This window comes from Dioscorea cayenensis, chromosome 15 (genome assembly GCF_009730915.1).
Source record: "Dioscorea cayenensis subsp. rotundata cultivar TDr96_F1 chromosome 15, TDr96_F1_v2_PseudoChromosome.rev07_lg8_w22 25.fasta, whole genome shotgun sequence".
Taxonomy (NCBI): domain Eukaryota; kingdom Viridiplantae; phylum Streptophyta; class Magnoliopsida; order Dioscoreales; family Dioscoreaceae; genus Dioscorea; species Dioscorea cayenensis.
In genome coordinates, this window is record NC_052485.1 from 5605719 (window position 1) to 5624235 (window position 18517).

The 18517-nt window shown below is 35.0% G+C and overlaps 3 protein-coding genes across 4 annotated transcripts in view; 1 reads left to right on the top strand and 2 right to left on the bottom strand.

The window, feature by feature from the left end:
- The first annotated feature begins 678 nt into the window (after window positions 1–678).
- Window positions 679–8431, top strand: LOC120277050 (cationic amino acid transporter 2, vacuolar-like). Its single transcript, XM_039283798.1, has 14 exons — window positions 679–1092; window positions 2279–2480; window positions 2738–2822; window positions 3979–4119; window positions 4198–4316; window positions 4397–4493; window positions 4668–4840; window positions 4909–4975; window positions 5629–5787; window positions 5934–6171; window positions 6347–6455; window positions 7419–7531; window positions 7651–7726; window positions 7924–8431. Exons 1-14 carry the CDS (start codon window positions 933–935, stop codon window positions 8075–8077), a joined length of 1893 nt encoding a protein of 630 aa, XP_039139732.1. The 5' UTR covers window positions 679–932; the 3' UTR covers window positions 8078–8431.
- Window positions 8432–9951: 1520 nt separating this feature from the next.
- On the bottom strand, window positions 9952–12679 carry LOC120277947 (microfibrillar-associated protein 1-like). The gene is given in 4 exon segments (XM_039284826.1): window positions 9952–10437; window positions 10777–11897; window positions 11899–12053; window positions 12505–12679. Coding segments are annotated over 3 exon segments (1293 nt in total). The 5' UTR covers window positions 11956–12053; window positions 12505–12679; the 3' UTR covers window positions 9952–10322.
- A 497-nt stretch (window positions 12680–13176) lies between these two features.
- The window catches only part of LOC120277316 (probable polyribonucleotide nucleotidyltransferase 1, chloroplastic), a 30190-nt gene continuing 24849 nt past the window's right edge, over window positions 13177–18517 (bottom strand). For both annotated transcript variants that reach the window (XM_039284107.1, XM_039284105.1), the window contains 8 exons: window positions 16718–16791; window positions 16510–16617; window positions 16338–16432; window positions 15859–15922; window positions 15564–15617; window positions 15436–15477; window positions 13745–14195; window positions 13177–13478 (listed from right to left, as the gene is read on the bottom strand). In XM_039284107.1, coding sequence (XP_039140041.1) covers window positions 14007–14195; window positions 15436–15477; window positions 15564–15617; window positions 15859–15922; window positions 16338–16432; window positions 16510–16617; window positions 16718–16791 — 626 coding nt within the window. In that variant the 3' untranslated portion in view covers window positions 13177–13478; window positions 13745–14006. The remainder of the gene's footprint in view (window positions 13479–13744; window positions 14196–15435; window positions 15478–15563; window positions 15618–15858; window positions 15923–16337; window positions 16433–16509; window positions 16618–16717; window positions 16792–18517) is intronic.

Here is an 18517-nt window from a genome sequence, read left to right on the forward strand (position 1 = left end):
TGGGATATACTATATTTCAATCTAAACCATAAATCATCGTCGTAATAATGATTGAATTAATCTCAGGTTGAATATTCAGTGGATGTCCACATATACCAATTCTAAACAGGTTGACTATAGACCATCGGATCAGAAATCAACAGTTGAGATTATTCAGATGCATAGCTTTACTATGCTTATAAATAGTAGCACAGTAAAAAAGTGAGGTGCAAAGTATTTCAATCTAAACCATAAATCATCATCGTAATAGCGACTGAATCAATCTCAATCGTCCAAATTCATTTCTTGTTATCCCAAGCAAAGCAAGTACCATCTTCAACCAATGTTGCTAGACCTGCTGATACACCCCTTTCTTCTCATCTCTCTCCTCTTGTTCCTCTCACAATCTTTTTGAAATCTGTAGTCGGTTCTATGAATGTCTCCAAATGATGTTTCTTCATGTGTGTGTAGTCTCTATTTTTAGATATAGGAGAAGAGTATTATATTTTTTAGTTATTCCCAAGGTCTCAACCTGCTGAAAATTAAAAATTTCATCAAATGTGCAAATTATAACATTACTAAAAATGAACCTTTTATTTTTTAAAATTTATTGGGATTAGATTAAGGATTAAAATGAATGTTTGTAATAATTGAGGGACTAATCATGACTTTCAGATTTAAAAAGCAAAATAGAATCGTGTGTCGTTGTCTTGTTTAGATTCCATTCTTCTGCTCTTCTTCTTCTTCATATACTTCGCTTCGGAGAGGGATTGAGAGAGCGAGAGTTCGAGAGGTTGTGCTTCTCTCTTGCTTTCACTCTCTCATCTCTCTCCCTCCTGCTTTCCCCCTTCGAATTCTTCCTGATAAACGAGAAATTTCTGTGTTTTGGAGGTCTTGGACGGTTTTGAGAGCTGTATATTGATCTTGGTTTCAGTTTTCTGGTTTGGAATCGGATGGGATTCGAGGAGGTGAGGAGTAGTAGGGTGGAGGGATGGGCTGGGATCCGGAGCTTGATTAGAAGGAAGCAGGTTGATTCCGATCGGCCTAGGGCTGCTGGTGGTGGCCACCATCAGCTCGCCAAGCATTTGTCTGTGCCTCAGCTTGTTGCCATTGGTATTGATCATCAAAGTTACTTGTTTTCATTTATTGTTATTGTGTTTGATTTGGTGGTTTTGATTCTTGGGGTTTTGTTTGGCTGCGGAATCTCGACTTCTTTTCATTGATTGTTTGGTATTTGTTCTTTTGAAGGTTTGTTTTGATAAAAAAAAATTTATGTTTGGGGTTGATGTGATGTTGAGACGGATGATTTTGTTTGGTATGTGCTTTTGTTTGGAAATTGTGGACTGGTGTTTTGAATTTAATATGGCCTTGATTCATCAAGGAAAAAAGAAGAGGGTTTTTCCCCTCTCTCTCTCTCTTTTTGGCAGAGTCTAATTTGTGGTGGTGGATTATGGATCTTCTCTTACTATCTCAAGAGCAGTGCTTTTTGATGGTTATTTTTTTTTTCTTCATTTGCTTGTTGTTTTCCAGCGAGAAAATGATGTTTAATGAGATGAGTTTGTGTAGTTAAGGTCCTGGCCTTCTCGTAGATAGCATGTATGCTGTGGATGTTCTTGGATGTTTAACTGTGTGTTTGTATTTGTGGTATATTTATGTTTATATCATATAGGTTACATGTGTGACCAGTGCACATGCGATTGTTTTTTCAAGAGGTTACACATGCCTATCTCAACTAAAAATAGGTTTAGTGATAAACCCTTTTGAATGCTTGCAAATATCTTGATCTATTCTGAAAGGTTCTGTTACAATACTATTTTGATCCAATGACAGACATGCCATTTTGCCTTCCACAAGCAAATATCTGTTTAAGATTATTTCTTAAATAAACCTTGATTATTTGGGCTCTAGCAATTTATTAGATAATTTATCTTATATATTTTATTCTTTTGTTTGGAAGATTTGAAGCTACTGTCAAATTATCGCTACTTTGGTATGAGCTCATATTTGCTGGCTTCCATTGAGCAATAGTACTTTCCTTTTATGTGCTTATGATATATGTTAAATTCCTTTTCTATTAGTGCCTTTTTGGTGATGTTAGATGTTGTTGCAAAAGCTCCTATTTTTAAGATCACCATAAAGCCATTTTTCCAAGTTTTCCTTTCGTTCAACATCTCAATTTTATTTATTATTTTATTTGTCTACTTATTTTGACTAATGTGACAATTCACTTGTTTCAATTTTATTTTTCATATTTTCTTTTTTTAGCATATTTGACTTTAGAGATTGGTTTTCTTGTTAGGTGTGGGATCTACAATTGGTGCTGGGGTCTATGTTCTCATTGGGACTGTTGCTCGTGAGCATGCTGGACCAGCTTTGACCATCTCGTTCTTAATAGCGGGGATAGCAGCTGCTCTTTCAGCGTTTTGCTATGCTGAGCTTGCAAGTCGTTGCCCTTCTGCTGGAAGTGCTTATCATTATTCATACATTTGTGTTGGAGAAGGGTAATAAAACATTTCAACAAGCTAACATGATTTCTTTCATCTTTTTATCATGTAATTTACTATGTGGCTTACAGCTGCTTTACATTGTTGGTTGATTTTATATTGGTTATCCTCTAATATATCTAAGGTTTATCGTTTCAATGAGAACATGCGTAAGCAAATGAACATTTAAGTTGGGAAGTCTGTAAATGAACAAATCTGTCATTACTCTCCCTTAAAGCTGTATATCTGAAATGGCAATTTGGCATTTTAACCAGTGTTGCTTGGTTAATTGGGTGGGCTCTGATTCTAGAGTATACAATTGGTGGATCGGCTGTTGCACGGGGCATAACTCCAAACTTGGTACGCTGTGTTTGTTTTCATTCTGTTAGGTTCCTTTTCCTTTTTAGGTATTAGTTCTAGCAATAACTCACTTAATGTATTGGCAAATGTTTGTACTTTATTTCCATCAATCTTTGTGGAGGTTCCCTTGATTTCTGATGCTTTCTATCTTCATTTGATGGCTGCTATTTATTTCCCTGCATATTTACTCTTTTAGGTTGAAATATATCTTGAATTGCTTTCTTTTATGGGGTCCATGTTATTGGTTGTGCACAATTTTGTTATATATATATATATATATATATATATATTGTTTGAATGGTCAACAAATAGCTTTGACTCTTACAGACCTTCTGCACCTTGGGCCAGAAATTTATCATTTTTAATTTCTATTGGACTAATAATTGTTTTCATTTTTTATGTTAAAATAAATATTCTCCTTTTCTTATTGTAAAATATAAAGTTTCTTTATCAAACTGTTGCAAGCTCCTGAAGAGTGTCAGACTTATACTAAACTTCATCAAGATACTTTTCACTATTCAGAAGCAAATGATGCAAGAACATTTTCTTTATTTTCCCCTACGAATTCTCGAAATGCAAAGCCTTTACTTTTATTGTTTTTTGAAACTTTATTTGTTGTGACTAACTTGCTAGCAATTACATTGTGTAGAGCCATCAGAAGTCTAATATGTTAAAAATATGTTATTGTGAATAATTATCTCCGAGGATGTTTCAAAAACTTACACTGATACAAGATCAGGAACTCCTGGCTTTATATTGGCCATCAACAACTCTCGTGGTCATCAGTAATAGTATCACCCATGTCTTCATAATGCCTTCATCACCGCCTTGCATGCCTTATCATTGGGATAGAACTATTTTTCATATCAATGATGATATCTTGGTGCACCCACAAGCCTTCTTAACAAATTATTATGCAAAGGGTTCTGAAGATTTATTCAGCTTTTAATGATTTAGCATGCAAAAGATTCTGAAGATTCATTCAGCTTTTAATGATTTAGCATTATTGAAAATTCATGAATGGTGAAGTCTGCAATCTTAATACCTTTGTAATACATTAAATTCAGTGCTCCTTAACAATCAGCGAAGGTGAAATATAATCTAGTGACACTCCTACGGAACAGTTTAATCTCAGATGTTGCTTGTAATGCTTCAGGCTTTATTTTTTGGAGGTCCAGATGGTTTGCCAGCTTTTCTAGCACGTGTTCATATTCCTGGGCTTGATGTTATTGGTGATCCATGTGCTGCTGTTCTTTGTTTAATCGTCACTGCTTTGCTCTGTTTGGGAATCAAGGAGGTATTTTCTCTTTCTATGTAGTGTTCTATGTCTCCTTGACTCAAGCAACTCAAAGTTGAAGTCCAATAATTCATGCAGAGTTCGTTTGTACAAGGCATTGTCACCACTGCAAATGCATTTGTAATGGTGTTTGTCATCATAGCTGGTGGGTACATTGGCTTTCAGACTGGATGGGTTGGATATGCAGTTTCTAGCGGGTAATTGAAAATATTTTGGTTTTTAAATGCAATAATCTTAAATTTTATATGTTTCTCATTTACTTGTCCTTTATTTGCAGTTACTTTCCATATGGGGTAAATGGGGTGCTTGCTGGATCGGCAACTGTCTTCTTTGCCTACATTGGCTTTGATTCGGTTGCTAGCACTGCTGAAGAGGTAAGATATTACAAACCAGGGTGTAGCTGAATAGCCTCTTAATTCTTTGAGTTTCTAATACTATGGTGCTGATAAGCATAGCTTCTACTGGCTAACATGCATTTTACATTGTAGCTTTGAAATTGTGAAATCTTGTGTTATTACTTCTGCATTCTGAATATTTTCTTTCTTCAGGTTAAGAATCCTCAAAGAGATTTGCCAATGGGTATAGGGATGGCATTGTCCATTTGTTGCTTGTTGTACATGATGGTCTCTGCTGTCGTTGTTGGCTTAGTGCCATATTTTGCAATGGATCCAGACACCCCGATTTCAACTGCATTTTCCAGAAATGGAATGCAGTGGGCAGTGTGAGTAAAATATAGTTTTAATATTTGTGCACTTAACGATAAAGTTGTTCTGATCTTTTTTGCTATAGGTATATTGTCACATCTGGAGCAGTGCTTGCCCTTTGCTCGACCTTGCTGGGCTCACTGCTTCCACAGGTACCTAGCAAATCAGATTCCATTCTAATCTGGCTTGTCAATATTTAATAAAAAAATCTTTCATATTGTCGGACATCATGATAAACAATGTGAATATGCAATGTCTCCAGAGACATTTGACATTTTGGGTACTCATTATCAAGAATTTGGCTGTTAAAAACAAATAGTTTTCTTGGCAAATTTCTTCTTAGTGCAAATGATTTATAAATTCTAATAGTATCTTTTCATGAAGTGTCAGTCATTGGGTCTTAGCAAGTCACTGTTAAGGCGTACATGTAGTTTAAATTGATGTCTATATTGTGCCATCCTTCACCCCTCTTGCAAGTCAGAAGTTTTGCAATCTGCAATAGTCGACTTTGATTGTGTATATTCTTATGAAAAACTGAGGTCCTTCGACGATTTTGAAGATATACATTGACCCAAGCTATAGGTTTTAGTCTCAAGTTGATTATTCTGTACTGTATCTTGTGCCATAGCAAATCATTTGCAAATTCACAATATATTACCTGTATCCATTTTCTAGAAATGAATGTCATGAATCACAAACATTGAGCATACTTGCTTCTTGGAAACTTATTGCTGAGTTATGGTGTTTGAGGTTAACAACAAATGTGTTAATTCTGAATACTATTTTATTTCCCTTCCTTTCTCAGCCTAGAATACTGATGGCTATGGCTAGAGATGGATTATTGCCATCTTTCTTCTCAGATGTGAACAGACGCACCCAAGTTCCTGTCAAGAGCACCATTTTGACTGGAATTATGGCAGCAGCCCTGGCTTTCTTTATGGATGTTTCACAATTGGCAGGAATGGTGAGATAATACTCTCTTTGAATGAGTTTTTCTTAATGATACTATTAAGAAGAATCAACAAAATAAGCAGCTACCACTATTTTTGTTCTGTGCCTAAGATATGTTCTTGAGACATGGATCATTATATTTTTGCTTTCTTTCTGCAGGTCAGTGTGGGTACACTCCTTGCTTTCACCATTGTTGCAATATCTATTTTGATACTCAGATATGTACCCCCAGATGAGGTGCCATTGCCATCATCACTGCAAGAATCGATTGACTCAGTGTCATTTTACTATAATTCTCAAGAGGAAGATGGCAAATGTTCAAAAGATGACAAATCTCTTGTAGATGATGTTGAAGCTTCTTCTATGAGCCCTCTTGTTATAAAGGAATTAAACCACGGTAATGTTGATGCATTTTCATCAGCTTTTACTTAGGATATGAAATGTGTGCACAGATATTACCTGCAAGAGAATTTTCTCACACACATAGAATGCACCTCAGATCTCCCTTCTACATAAACTTGGATATCAATGTGTTATATTCGTGAGTTTGCCTAATATTTAATTTGATGCAGAAAAATTAAATGAGCAAACTAGGCGAAAAAGAGCTGCTTGGAGTATCGCTTCTGTCTGCATAGGGGTTCTCATCCTCACTACTTCAGCTTCATCTGCATTCTTGCCCACGTAAGTGAACCTCTAAGTCTTCTCTTTCTATTGCAATGTTTGGAAGAGATGCTCACACACCTTTTCAGTAGTTTAAAAATTAAAATTCACCAAGCTGCAATACCTGACCTTGTTATGATGGACTTATATTAATCAATCTGCTACTGTATGATTTAGCTGGTTATCAATTTAAAGAAGGATGCCACAAGTAACTTTCAACTTTAGAACTTGCATGTACAGTGAATAACAAAGCAATTGTATAGGCCTTGGCTACCACCATCTATCAAGTTTAGTCAAGAAACTTGGTCATAACAAAATCTGTATCTAGGACCACCCATGAAAACACAGGCAGTATCTTTGAAACATTCAAGGATAGAACTTGAAACTGGTGCAAGATTTTGATATCTCATGAAGATGCTTAAAATTAAAATTCATGTATTTATCCGCAGCCTGGATTGACTTAATTATTAGTAATAAAATAAGTACTTTATAATTTAAAATAAAATTTCTTACTTAATGATTAATACTTTTAAAATATTAATAAGTGATTATATTTCTAATTAACTAAATTTTGTAAAAATAGTTATTCATATTTTAAGTTACTAGAGAGGTTGGAATAAATCAGAATAAACTAGTTTATCCAACTTGTTTCCCAATCAAACATCACCAAGGAGAAGAGCAGGCTGCTCAGGTAGGATCATTTTTACACCACCTACTCAGGATGTATTAAATCACGTAGCCATACTTGTTGCAGATATGCACTGCAATTTTGACATATACCATATAACATAAAAGCTATATCATTGATTTTGTTCTTATTTGATTCACTTTTGGTTTCCCCTTTATCTATCTTGTGCAATTGTCTCTTGTCATTCATTTACAGTATGACAATGAACACTAATTTTTTGTGGTATAAGCAGCGTTTGCTCTGAAAATTTCAAGCAACAGTGATACTACCTCATTAACTTTGTGTTTTTATATCAGCTATCCTAGGTACTTTGCATGTTTTATTGGTGGATTGTTCCTCTTGAGTGGCCTGGTTGTGCTCTCCTTGATCGATCAAGACGATGCCCGTCACAATTTCGGGCATACTGGAGGTGAATTTAGAAAATATTAGAATTGCAATGTTTTCGTCTTTCTTAAGCAAAGAGCACTTTGCTCGGGTTGAGGTTCAGATTGTGATTGTGTAATTGATCACCATTTTTAATCTTGTCAGGATTCATCTGCCCATTTGTTCCACTCCTCCCCATTTGTTGCATCCTCATAAATTCATATTTACTGGTAAATCTTGGGTAAGTTTTGATTCTTCTCTAAATACTTGCTGATTTGAAATGTTAGATGAGAAGGCCTTTGGCTGTTGAAAAGACGAACTTCATTGGTGATATTTCACAATGCAGTTTCAATTCACATATAGATTCATAATGCAACCATTTTATAGTTTAATTTTGACTGTACTGATGGTACTTGGTAACTGATTACTGTTTTCCAGTTCCGGTACATGGGCTCGTGTTTCAATATGGCTTCTGATCGGAGTCTTTGTATACTTATTCTACGGGCGGAGGCATAGCTCACTAAGAGATGTGATTTATGTTTCCACGGCACACGCAGATGCGGTATACAAGACTTCAGCTTATGTCGCATAGCAAGATAAAAGAATTTGCAAAATGCTTCAATCTGTTCTTAAGGAATGCCTGTCTCAGAGATTTCATTGTTTGTGAAATCACCATTTGCCAGTGAGACAAATGCTTTGTATATAAAAATCACTGGCGTCATTTGCTGCTGCATCTAATGTTGGAAAGATGTGATTTCATACATACATACATATATATATATCTAGCTTGAGGAAGTTATTAACATAGAAAGCTAGCTGAAAACATCATGTTTTTAGCTGAAGAACCTTTAGTTCAACAATTCAGTATTGTACTATGTATTGTCACTTTGCAATTTAAGATATTGAATCACTCAATCAGGGATATTGCAGTAGCATCAAGCTTGAAGTGAAGAGTGCTAATCGGTCTTCAGATTATGTAAGCGCTCAAGACTAGTTTGGTTTTTCTAGTTAATGTGATGAGAAGATGTCTGTAAGTAGGCAAATTATATTGTATTAATACAGCTAGAAGGGATTTATAATGTATTTTTTTATATTAATTTAAGGTTTTTAATTACAATAATTTAATAGTAAAACTGTTGCAAAATAAGATGCCAAGACCGACTAAAACATAACAGCATTGAATCTAAAACACAGCCTTGCAAGATATCATAGCATATAATCAGCGGACACAACCATTGTGACGAGCAATAATGAGTGTGCTTATCAAAATGAGTACTGTTGTGAGACCAGCTCTGGATGTACCACCTTGACAAAGCCTAGTGAATATTTAGCAAAATGAATACATTGTTGACTGGTAAATTCTTATTGATGTCCACATAAGAAGTAGATTCTCAGTTTTCCTCAGTTTTCACTTGATTTCTCAGAGTATCCTATGTATACATATTATATGTAGAGCAATGACATATATATACCTGATTAACAATGGTAGAATATCTATATTAATCCATGTACTTATTTTATTTTACCTTTTTAGTCCTCCTACTTCAATTTAAGTTCTTTCAATCTCTCTACTCTTTCAATTTAAGTTCTTTCAATCTTTCTACTCTTTGAATGAGTGCAATCAAGTCTTCTAAAACTGTTCTAATCATAAAAATAATTAATATACTACACAATTCATACATAATAATCATTGTAATATACACAATTCAGGGAAATAATACAATTTTTATTTTTTATTTTTATATGATCCATAGAATATATGAGTAATAAAAATTAGTAATTGATATGTTCAAAGTGTAGACTTGATTGCACTCATGCAAAGAATAGAGGGATTAAAAGGGCATAAATTGAAATAGGAGGACTAAAAAGCAAAGTGAAAAGAGTATAGGGACTAATATGGGTTTTCCACCATTAACAATTCAACAAGACATGAAAAACACTCATAAATGCACTCATACCTAAAGATATTAGACCTTATAATCACCGCTCTAAGAAAATTCTGGTCAAGTTGGGCATATTTCTAATGTGAAGCTCAGCCAGATGCTCCTAATAAAGGCCAAGTCTTTAAAAAGAAGGACATAAAGGTTAAAGAATCAATACGGCTGAGATCTATGCCGATTTCATGTTCTGAACTACAGAATACTGATTATTTGCAGCCATAGTTCAAAATATTTATATTGAATTACAATTTCTGAGAAAACAACTTTAGTAAAAATGTTAGTAACCACATGGCTGCTAATAATAAATGATATTTGCGACAATCCACCAGGAACCAACATTAATACTCTGCAAATAATAGAAATTACAGCAGCCGGACAAAACAAAAAGCATAAAAACAGAAAGAAATATAGGATTGACAAACCAGTATAACAAGGTTATATATAACAAGACATCCAAAATAAAAGGTAGGTTTTCTTCATAACATTGTGAAGAAGAAACATAAATTTTGGCGGAAGAATCATAACATCCTTGAAGCGGGAGACTTAATAATTATAAGCATGTTAAACATAAACAGAACAGCCCAAAACAAGCCTCTAGGGCATAAAATCTATACTCTGTTCTCCATATTCTAGCACTACAAACTGAGGAACTCTAGAGTTATGAAAATAAAACAAACGAAAATATTCTGAGGCTTACTTTTGCATCCCTTGGTATGCGGTTTCTAAAACAAACGAAATCAAGTGTTGAACCAATGGATCAAACCGTGCCATTACATGTAAAACACTCTAGCAACAGGTAGTTGAGATAACTCATATTACATGTCCTTCAAATTACTCAAAAGAAGCCAATGTGAATAAGACATGCAGAATCACTTTTAAGCAAAATAAGGAATCGAACTACTTGGTCTCCCAGTCCTTCAACTTCTTGCTTCCTTTTGGTTTTGCAATTGGTGCTCTCATGGCGGCCATTTTTTCATCATACTTCGATCTTAGTGGGCCATTAGAAGTCCACCTACACAAACAATAAATGGAAACATCAGTGCATATTCTATTCTAAACTACTTTTCTAATAATGCTATGAAGAGAGGAACTGTCAAAGAAACTACTAACAGCATGTAGAAAAACACTTGCAAATGGAGGGCATAAAGTAATACGTAATTTGATCAAATGTTATGACCACATACAAATGCCACTCTTATAGGTTTATAATTTGGTTAAATCTCACTATGAGCAGATTCTCTCTGTACATTGCTATTGTTCAGTGACTAGTGAAATGCAACCATAGAATGAAACGTAGGCCAAAAGGTGATGCAACAGAATGGAAATTCTGAGAGGTTCAAGGAATACTTACGGTGTGTTCCAGTCAGTCGTATCCTCGTTAACCAGATGTGTCCATTTAGTCCTCCCACTGCGACCGAAATGCTTGACTTGCATCACCTTAGGCAGTATAGTCTTGTCCATCTTATCTTCCCCAGTGGGTGCTGAGAAATCTCTTTCGAATATATCATCTGAACCAACTGTGGCGGCATGGTCATCAGCTTCTGATTGGAAGAAAGCACCCTTGTGGTAATACTTCTGCATGAACCTCCATCTCTGCTTCTGTGGTTTGGCAGGCTTCTTTTTCTCCCATTCCTGCCGCTCAGCCTCCGTCATATTCCTAACCTTCTCAATCTCCTCTTTCTCCTTCAACCTTGCCTCTCTGTCGTCACGATCCCTCTTAATCCTTGCAAGCTCTCTAGCCTTCCAAGCCTCATATTCCTTGGCCTCATCCACTTCATCATCTGTGTCCACATCACCGGTATTTGCATCCATTTCCAAGTTCTTTTGAATCTCTTGGTCTTTCCTTATCTCTTCCACAACAATTTGCTTTGTCTCAACCTTCCGCTCCTCAATCCTCCTCTTAACCAACTCTTCAAGCCGCCTCTCTTCTTCTTCTAGCCTCTCACGCTCTGCAATAGTGTCACGCTGTAACTTTGGAGTGAAGACTGGCTTCACCATGGCAATACCCATCTGCTCCTCTTCAGAATCAGTCTCATACTCAGATTCCTCTTCTTCTTCTTCCTCCACTTCCTCCTCTTCCTCAGGAAGGATAGCAGCCTCTTCCTGCTCTCTCTGAAGCAACTTTTCTCGAATTCTCCTCCTCCTCTCCTCCAATGCATCCTCATCCTCATCCAAGTCCAAACCTTCCTGTCGATTGTTCTCCTCTTCAACAGTGGAGATAATCTCTGCTTGCCTAATCCGCCGGTGATCAGCTCTCACTTCATCCTTATTATCAATCTTGCTCTCGGCTAAACGGCGCAATCGGCGATCATCCTTCTTGATGGCAATATCAGACTCTTCCTGCCTTGGAAACGCTTTCTCAAGCGCAGCAGTCCGTGAGCTTTTAATATCTACATCTTCATCAGCATCATCAGCCCATTCAGGTGCCTTCCCAGGCCAGTACCTCTTGACCTTGGTTTGGCCAATCTTGCCCACGGAGTTTATCTCGGATTGCAATCACAGTGTCACTGACTCCCGCAGTCACCGACATGATTGCAAGCAAATTAAAACTCACTTAGAATTGCCAAATGCCAGTAAAATCCTTTCCCTTTTTTGATATTGTTAATGAAACCCTAGACACCTTTTCCACTGTCACAAAGAAGAGAAGAGAGAGTTAGCAACACCCAAGTTTTGTTCTCAAGACCACTGAATTTGTGGTTTAGCAGAAGGCCATGAAACTTAAAGCATTCCAATAAAAAAAGAAATTTGCAATTGAATAAGCCCAATAAAAAGACTTTTTCCCTCCCAATCTAAGAACTTTCAGCAACACAAGAAAAGCAAAAACAAATAGACCAATAAACTCGTAATCTCTCAATGTTTAACACGAATAAACCCAACTTACAAGAAAATTTCTCAATTTCTACGATTCCAAGAGATCCAGGTTTCACAAGAAAAAAAAAAAACGTAAAATCAAAACCACCCTACAAAGAATGATGCTTGATCAACAAGATGCCAGCAAGAGAGATAAGAAACCCGATTCCGAAAACAGTGAATTCAAACAAAATGAGAATTTGATTCAAAAGACGAGAAATCAAGATACCTAATGTGATTTTGCGGGTCCTCCCCCCGTCCTGGAGCGGATTGTTGTTTGAAGATCAGGCGCTTGTGACGGATTTCTCAAACAGAAGGCGCCGACAAACAAGCGTGAGAGAGAGAGAGCAGGCGGCAGCGGCGACGGCGACGGCGACGGCGACGGCGAACCAGAGAGAGAGAGAGAGAGAGAGAGAGAGAGAGAGAGAAGCAAGACGATTATCAGGGATTTTTAGTTTTTTTCTTCAGCATTTGCAAATTACCCCTTATAAATATTATATTTACTACTAACTCAAATTTATAAAATGTAAAATCCGTTTGAAATCCTCCTTGACACAGGTACATCCACACTGGAGCTTTGGTTAGAATTATGTTTATATATTATGCTATATTAGTTATTATATATTATTATTATTATTATTACAGACAATAATGTTTTTATAAATAATATATATTAATAGAAATTTTTTTTTAGAAAACTTCATATTAAAATAAAGTTCGCAAATAATTTTTTTATAAATTATTAACAGATTTAAAACAAACTTCAATTTTTCTTTTTGGTTAACACAGTTATTTATAAAATTTTTTTGTAATGACTTATTATTCATTTTAGGATATAAAAAATTCCCACATATCTATACAACAATTTCTTCAAATGCAAAATATGAAGTGAAGGGAAATATATAGTTCACTACTACTTCCATCAACCATCAAATATAATACGAAACCAACAAAAATATATAGTATGAAAAACTACAAAAAGCAAGATTAAATTAAATACTAGCCTAATAACAACATATATTTCGCCTTTGATTTCTAGATAACACCACCAAAGAAACAAGACAGTATAACAAAATCAATAAAAATGATCTGAAGAAATGGCACCACCAAAGCTCAATGAGCTCCTCCAAACTCTCCACGGATGCCTACTTTGTGCTCTTCCATGTGACTTCAATAATCTGAGTGAGGGGCAGGGTTTGATTTCTGCAATCAAGAAACAAAAACTATCTTGAAATTGGAATATTAGAAAAAAGAGTTTATTGACATAAAAGAGTAGGCAAAGAAAAACATAGACAGGATTCAAAGATATGTCAGTTGGCATGCGTTTGAACATTGATTTCAATTAAGATTTTTATTTTTCCCCCTCATTTCCACACGTACAAGTGGCAATTTAATACAACAACAAACTTTCTCACATGCTCACGAAATAGCTTTCTTTTGACATGTAAGAAAATGAGAGAGACGTTAACCTGGATTTCTGGTTAGTTCAAAGAGATCCTGTATTGTCTTCTGCATCAGATGTTGGAACTTGAATTAGTTCGGTTTTCATCACAAAATGGAAGGGCATGTCACCCAATTTTTGCTTCTCCATTAACCATCTGGGCTCCATCTTTTGAAACAACCACCTCAGGAACTGCTTTGCTACTGCTTTTCTTCTCTTTGTCTTTGTTGATATAGGGACCAGTTCTAGCAGAGCTATCTGCTCTTTTACTAGCCTTCTCCTTGTTTTTATCAGCTTGTGCTGCAGGAAACTTTTCTTCTAGAGGATGGGGCCTTGTTCTTAGGATCCTGCTCTGCAGGGACATCACCTGATGGAGTACTCTCTTCTGTAGAGTTACTGTCTTGTTGATTGGGACTTGTTTTCTCAGAATCAGGAAGCAGAGCCCGGCGACTCAGTCGTAAGTGACCCTTTTCATTTATCTGGATCACAAACTCCAAGATAGTCAGAAATCTTATAATAACCATTCTCAAATATAAGCAAACCTAGCTTTGTTCAACAGGAGTTTATGATGCATGTTGCATGAAAATTGTAAGAATAGTAGTTTATTCTGTATACGCTAGTACATATTTCCTATCTTGAAATTTTAAATATATTGTATATTACTTATTTGCACTCAATGAGTCTTATAAATATCATATACAGCTTACAGGCAGTAACATATTTACCAAACTAATTATTGTAATCTCTATTTTCTTCTAAAATGGTTATGCATTTACATGCAAGATATTCATAAACTAAAAGATTTCAAGTTTTATCAACATAAGGGCATCATTCATTGTTTAAATGAAATAAGTAGTGATCTGCAAAAGATAGTAGTAATTACCATAGTATAAATAGATTCTTTCCTTTTTAACTAGTTCTTAGGAAACTTGGGTCTAGACATTTCACCAGAAACAAACAACAGTCGGCCTCAATATGAAGGATGACACATTTTTCTTTTACTTTTAATTTGACTAGTTGTCGCATATGCTCCCACACGCATGATGATTCAACAATCAATATCTTTAGGTCAAGTTCCTCTTCAAGCAGACTAGTTTGAGATTGAAATTAATTGCGTTACCTCTGATTCATAGCATGACCAAATTTATGGCATGGCATAGCATTTGGTTTTTGGCAAGGAAAGTATTCAAAAATTATCACAAACAGAGGCAATAAAATTAATACAAGGATGACATAAATAAAAAGAAATGCATTAAAATTTGCACCCACCTATGTATAGACACATTTTTGTTAACTGTTGGTCTCAAGAAAACAATGGCGGAATGAAAATGGTAAGAACATAGAGAAAACTAATAGGTTAACACAAGGTGCTCTTTTAGTGATTCTTTTGTTGAATGCAACATCACGGAATGGTTATTCACTAGTACCTTTAATGGTAAATATAAGTTATTCATCCATAACAACAATACCCACAAATAATAAACACCAAATTTAGATGGATCTTTTCATCAGATCACTGGATTTAATGTTATTAAGAATCTAAAAGCCAGAAAAGTAATCAAAGCAATGAAATAATAAAACAAGACATTGTTGGATCATTCCTCATTAGTAGGATCCTCAATTAAGCTTTTAGAAATATAAATGAAACTAGCATTAGGATTTATCTCAAATTATGAACAAACATAAACATAATAGAAAAAACAAAAAAAGCTTACAGACCTCAATAAGTTTTACATCCAAGCGATCTCCAACTTTAAACACCTGTAATGAGATGTTTAAGGATATTACCTCCAAGATTCATATAGTATTTGAGAAATAAAAGAGAATTAAAAATGCGTGATCATTACATCATCTGCTTTTGCCACAAAATCTGAACTCAGCTCACTAATATGACAGAGTCCCTGTTGCAAAATAATCCCTCCATTAGAACTCACAATAAAAACTCAAATCAAGTTTCTAGTGGTGAAATATGGCTCCAAATAGTGACACATGTGCTTAGTGTTGCCAACAGAATAAGGTTTAACTTTACACTCTTGCAGATAATTGTATGATACACATAAGCCACCAAAAAAAAAAAGAAGTGATAAACCAAAATGTATAAAAGAAGGCAGTATTCAAATTTATTATATCGGGGAAAGAGACCTCACGCCCTGGTGCAATCTCAACAAAAACTCCATAAGTTGCAATTGATTTGATCTCACAGTTCCTGAGTAGTGCAACAAGAATGCCATACATCAGACTAAGAAATTAAATGGATAAACAAAAATCATATGACTACTATAGCATCACCAAGACAAGTATTAAGAAATTATCCTTCATAAATGCAACTATCAAGTTTCATTGCCAAAAATAGGAGATATTCGAAAGGGAGATGATTAAAAATATCAATCAAAATTCAATTACTGAAAAAAGAAGAGGAACAAATAAGGGAAAGGTAAGCCAATCCAAAAAATGTTTCACTACATGCTTCATTTCTTACTTCAACCAATTCTCCCCCTTGCGATATTATGTACTCCTCAAAAGATTTGCTTACCTTAAACCTATGGAACTATGAATTTTGCAAAATGCAATGTGGATTTAGTATCTCTTTACATGCATAAAAATTATTGATAACCTGATACCTATAAATATCACCAACGGTTGGAACCATTGTCAGATTTGCAATGATTGCTTTTGACTTCTCAATGCTTGACAAGTCCTTTGCAGTAATCTTAACCTGCCCGAACCAATCATAAGAAATTGAAGCAATGACAAGAAACATATACTTGAAACAAAGTCAAATTTCATGCTTACTATCCCATCATCTTGAGTTTCAATGGAGTCTACTCCAGTTTCCTCAATAATGCTTTTCACTTTCTTTCCACCAGAACCAATTATTGCATTCACCTTCTCTGGTTTGACCTAAGATTTCGTTCAACAAAGTATATATGTGGTAAATAATTAGTGACCATGTCAGTCCACAGATATGAAAATAACATGAACTAAATTAACTGATGCAAACCTTCATGACATGGATAAGCGGAGCATACATAGAGAGCTTCTTTGAAGGTGGTGGTGAGCACTTGGACATTTCATCTGGAAGAAACCAAAATATGTTAAAATTCTACTTCAGATATGCACCTCTGACATTAACTGAGATGCCATACGTGTTGGAAATAATAAATTTTAATATCTCATAAATATTTGATTTAAAGAAACGAAGACTTTTTAGGAGTTATAAGGAAAAGTTTTTGGAATATTAAAAATTGTGAGTTATTAATGTTATGTATTAATGAGTCATAATTATGAGAGATCGGTAGGAATGCGAAAGGTCTTATTAGAGCCTATATATAGGCTAAGTGTTTACAGTTTTGTAAGAGATTAAAAATAAATAAAAGTATTTTTATATTAATAAAAATTCTTCTTCTTCCTAGTATCTTCTTGAACTAGTTATGAGCATCGTTGCTTTTAACAAGTGGTATCACAGTGAGGTTGGCTAGATTTAGGAAAACAGAAATAAAGATAGATAACTCTCTGTAGTTGATAAAAGACCTCTGGGATTGAAAGCTTGAAGTACAAGCCAAATCAGTTGTGAGACGGCCGCATAAGCTAGAAGAAAATTTTCAGATATGTAGAGTTCAAAACTTATTGTTGTGTCAATACAATTTAAATCGATGCTCGAGGAAATACTAGAAAAACTAAACCTTTCACCCCCAAGGTATGTCTTTTTTTTGTATATGCTTGGGATCCATACAATTCATGATTTCCTAGGTTGCCTTCAATCCTATTTTTACAACAAAAACAGGTAAATGATCATGACCAAACTTTTCATGCGCATACTTTGCAGGTGGAAGGTTTAGCTTTTCTGGTATGTCATTAAGCATCACTTTAAATTGTATAGACACAACAATAGGTCTTGAACTCTCCACATCTCAAGTTTTTCTTCTGGCTTATACTGTTTCACAGCTAACTTGACTTGTACTTCAAGCTTCGAGCCTCATAGGCTACAGGTGTATTTGCCTAGACTTGTGCTCCTATTATAGGCTCAAGTCTCAAAGATATTCTATCAACTATAGAGAGTCGCTTATCTTTATCACTATTTTCCAAGATCTAGCCAACTTCTCTCTAATACCACTTGTTGGAAGCAACGATATGTGCAAGATTAAAAAGATACAAGGAAAAGGAAGAATTTTAATTAATATAGTAATAATTTTATATAGGCTCTAATGAAACCTTTCATATTCTCACTAATCTCTCATAATTATGACTCATAACCCACAATTTATAATATTCCAAAAACTTTTCCTCCTAGAAACTCTTCGTTTCCTTAAATCAAATATTTATGAGATATTAAAGTTTACAATCTCCAACAAAACGTGCAGATGAAGTATAAAATAAGTCTCGTATCTTAAAACTTTCATGCTTTATTAGCAAGCATTCTATACATCAGATTTGCGCCAAAACTAGTGATCAATGGCTAAAAAAGTGTCCCTCAAAAGAAGTGGGCCTGTGATGCAGGTGGTTACTGAAATAATAATAAATAAATAAATAAATAAATAAATGGAGCCCATCTTGATAAAGACAAGCAATTGCATGGTTTGCATAGTTTGCACATTTCTCACCCTCCTTTCAAAAACCTACCTCTTTGTAATATGGCTCAAAAGTTCATTTCATGATTATAAGCTTAGACTCCATAGAATACAGATAATAATGGCCACCATCGTAACACTCTGAATAATGAAACAAAGGATTGTCTTAAAAAACTGAAAATACATAGAGATGAATTTTCCTAGGAAAAATAGGTTGGCCCGGCCAAGGGGGA

Bases quoted from the DNA above. Each gene is read 5' to 3' on its own strand.
- LOC120277050 (XM_039283798.1), top strand. From the start codon at position 933: ATGGGATTCGAGGAGGTGAGGAGTAGTAGGGTGGAGGGATGGGCTGGG. The intron at 4,120-4,197 runs GTATTTTCTCTT...TAATTCATGCAG, and splicing joins TCTGTTTGGGAATCAAGGAG to AGTTCGTTTGTACAAGGCAT. The intron at 4,976-5,628 runs GTACCTAGCAAA...TTCCTTTCTCAG, and splicing joins TGGGCTCACTGCTTCCACAG to CCTAGAATACTGATGGCTAT.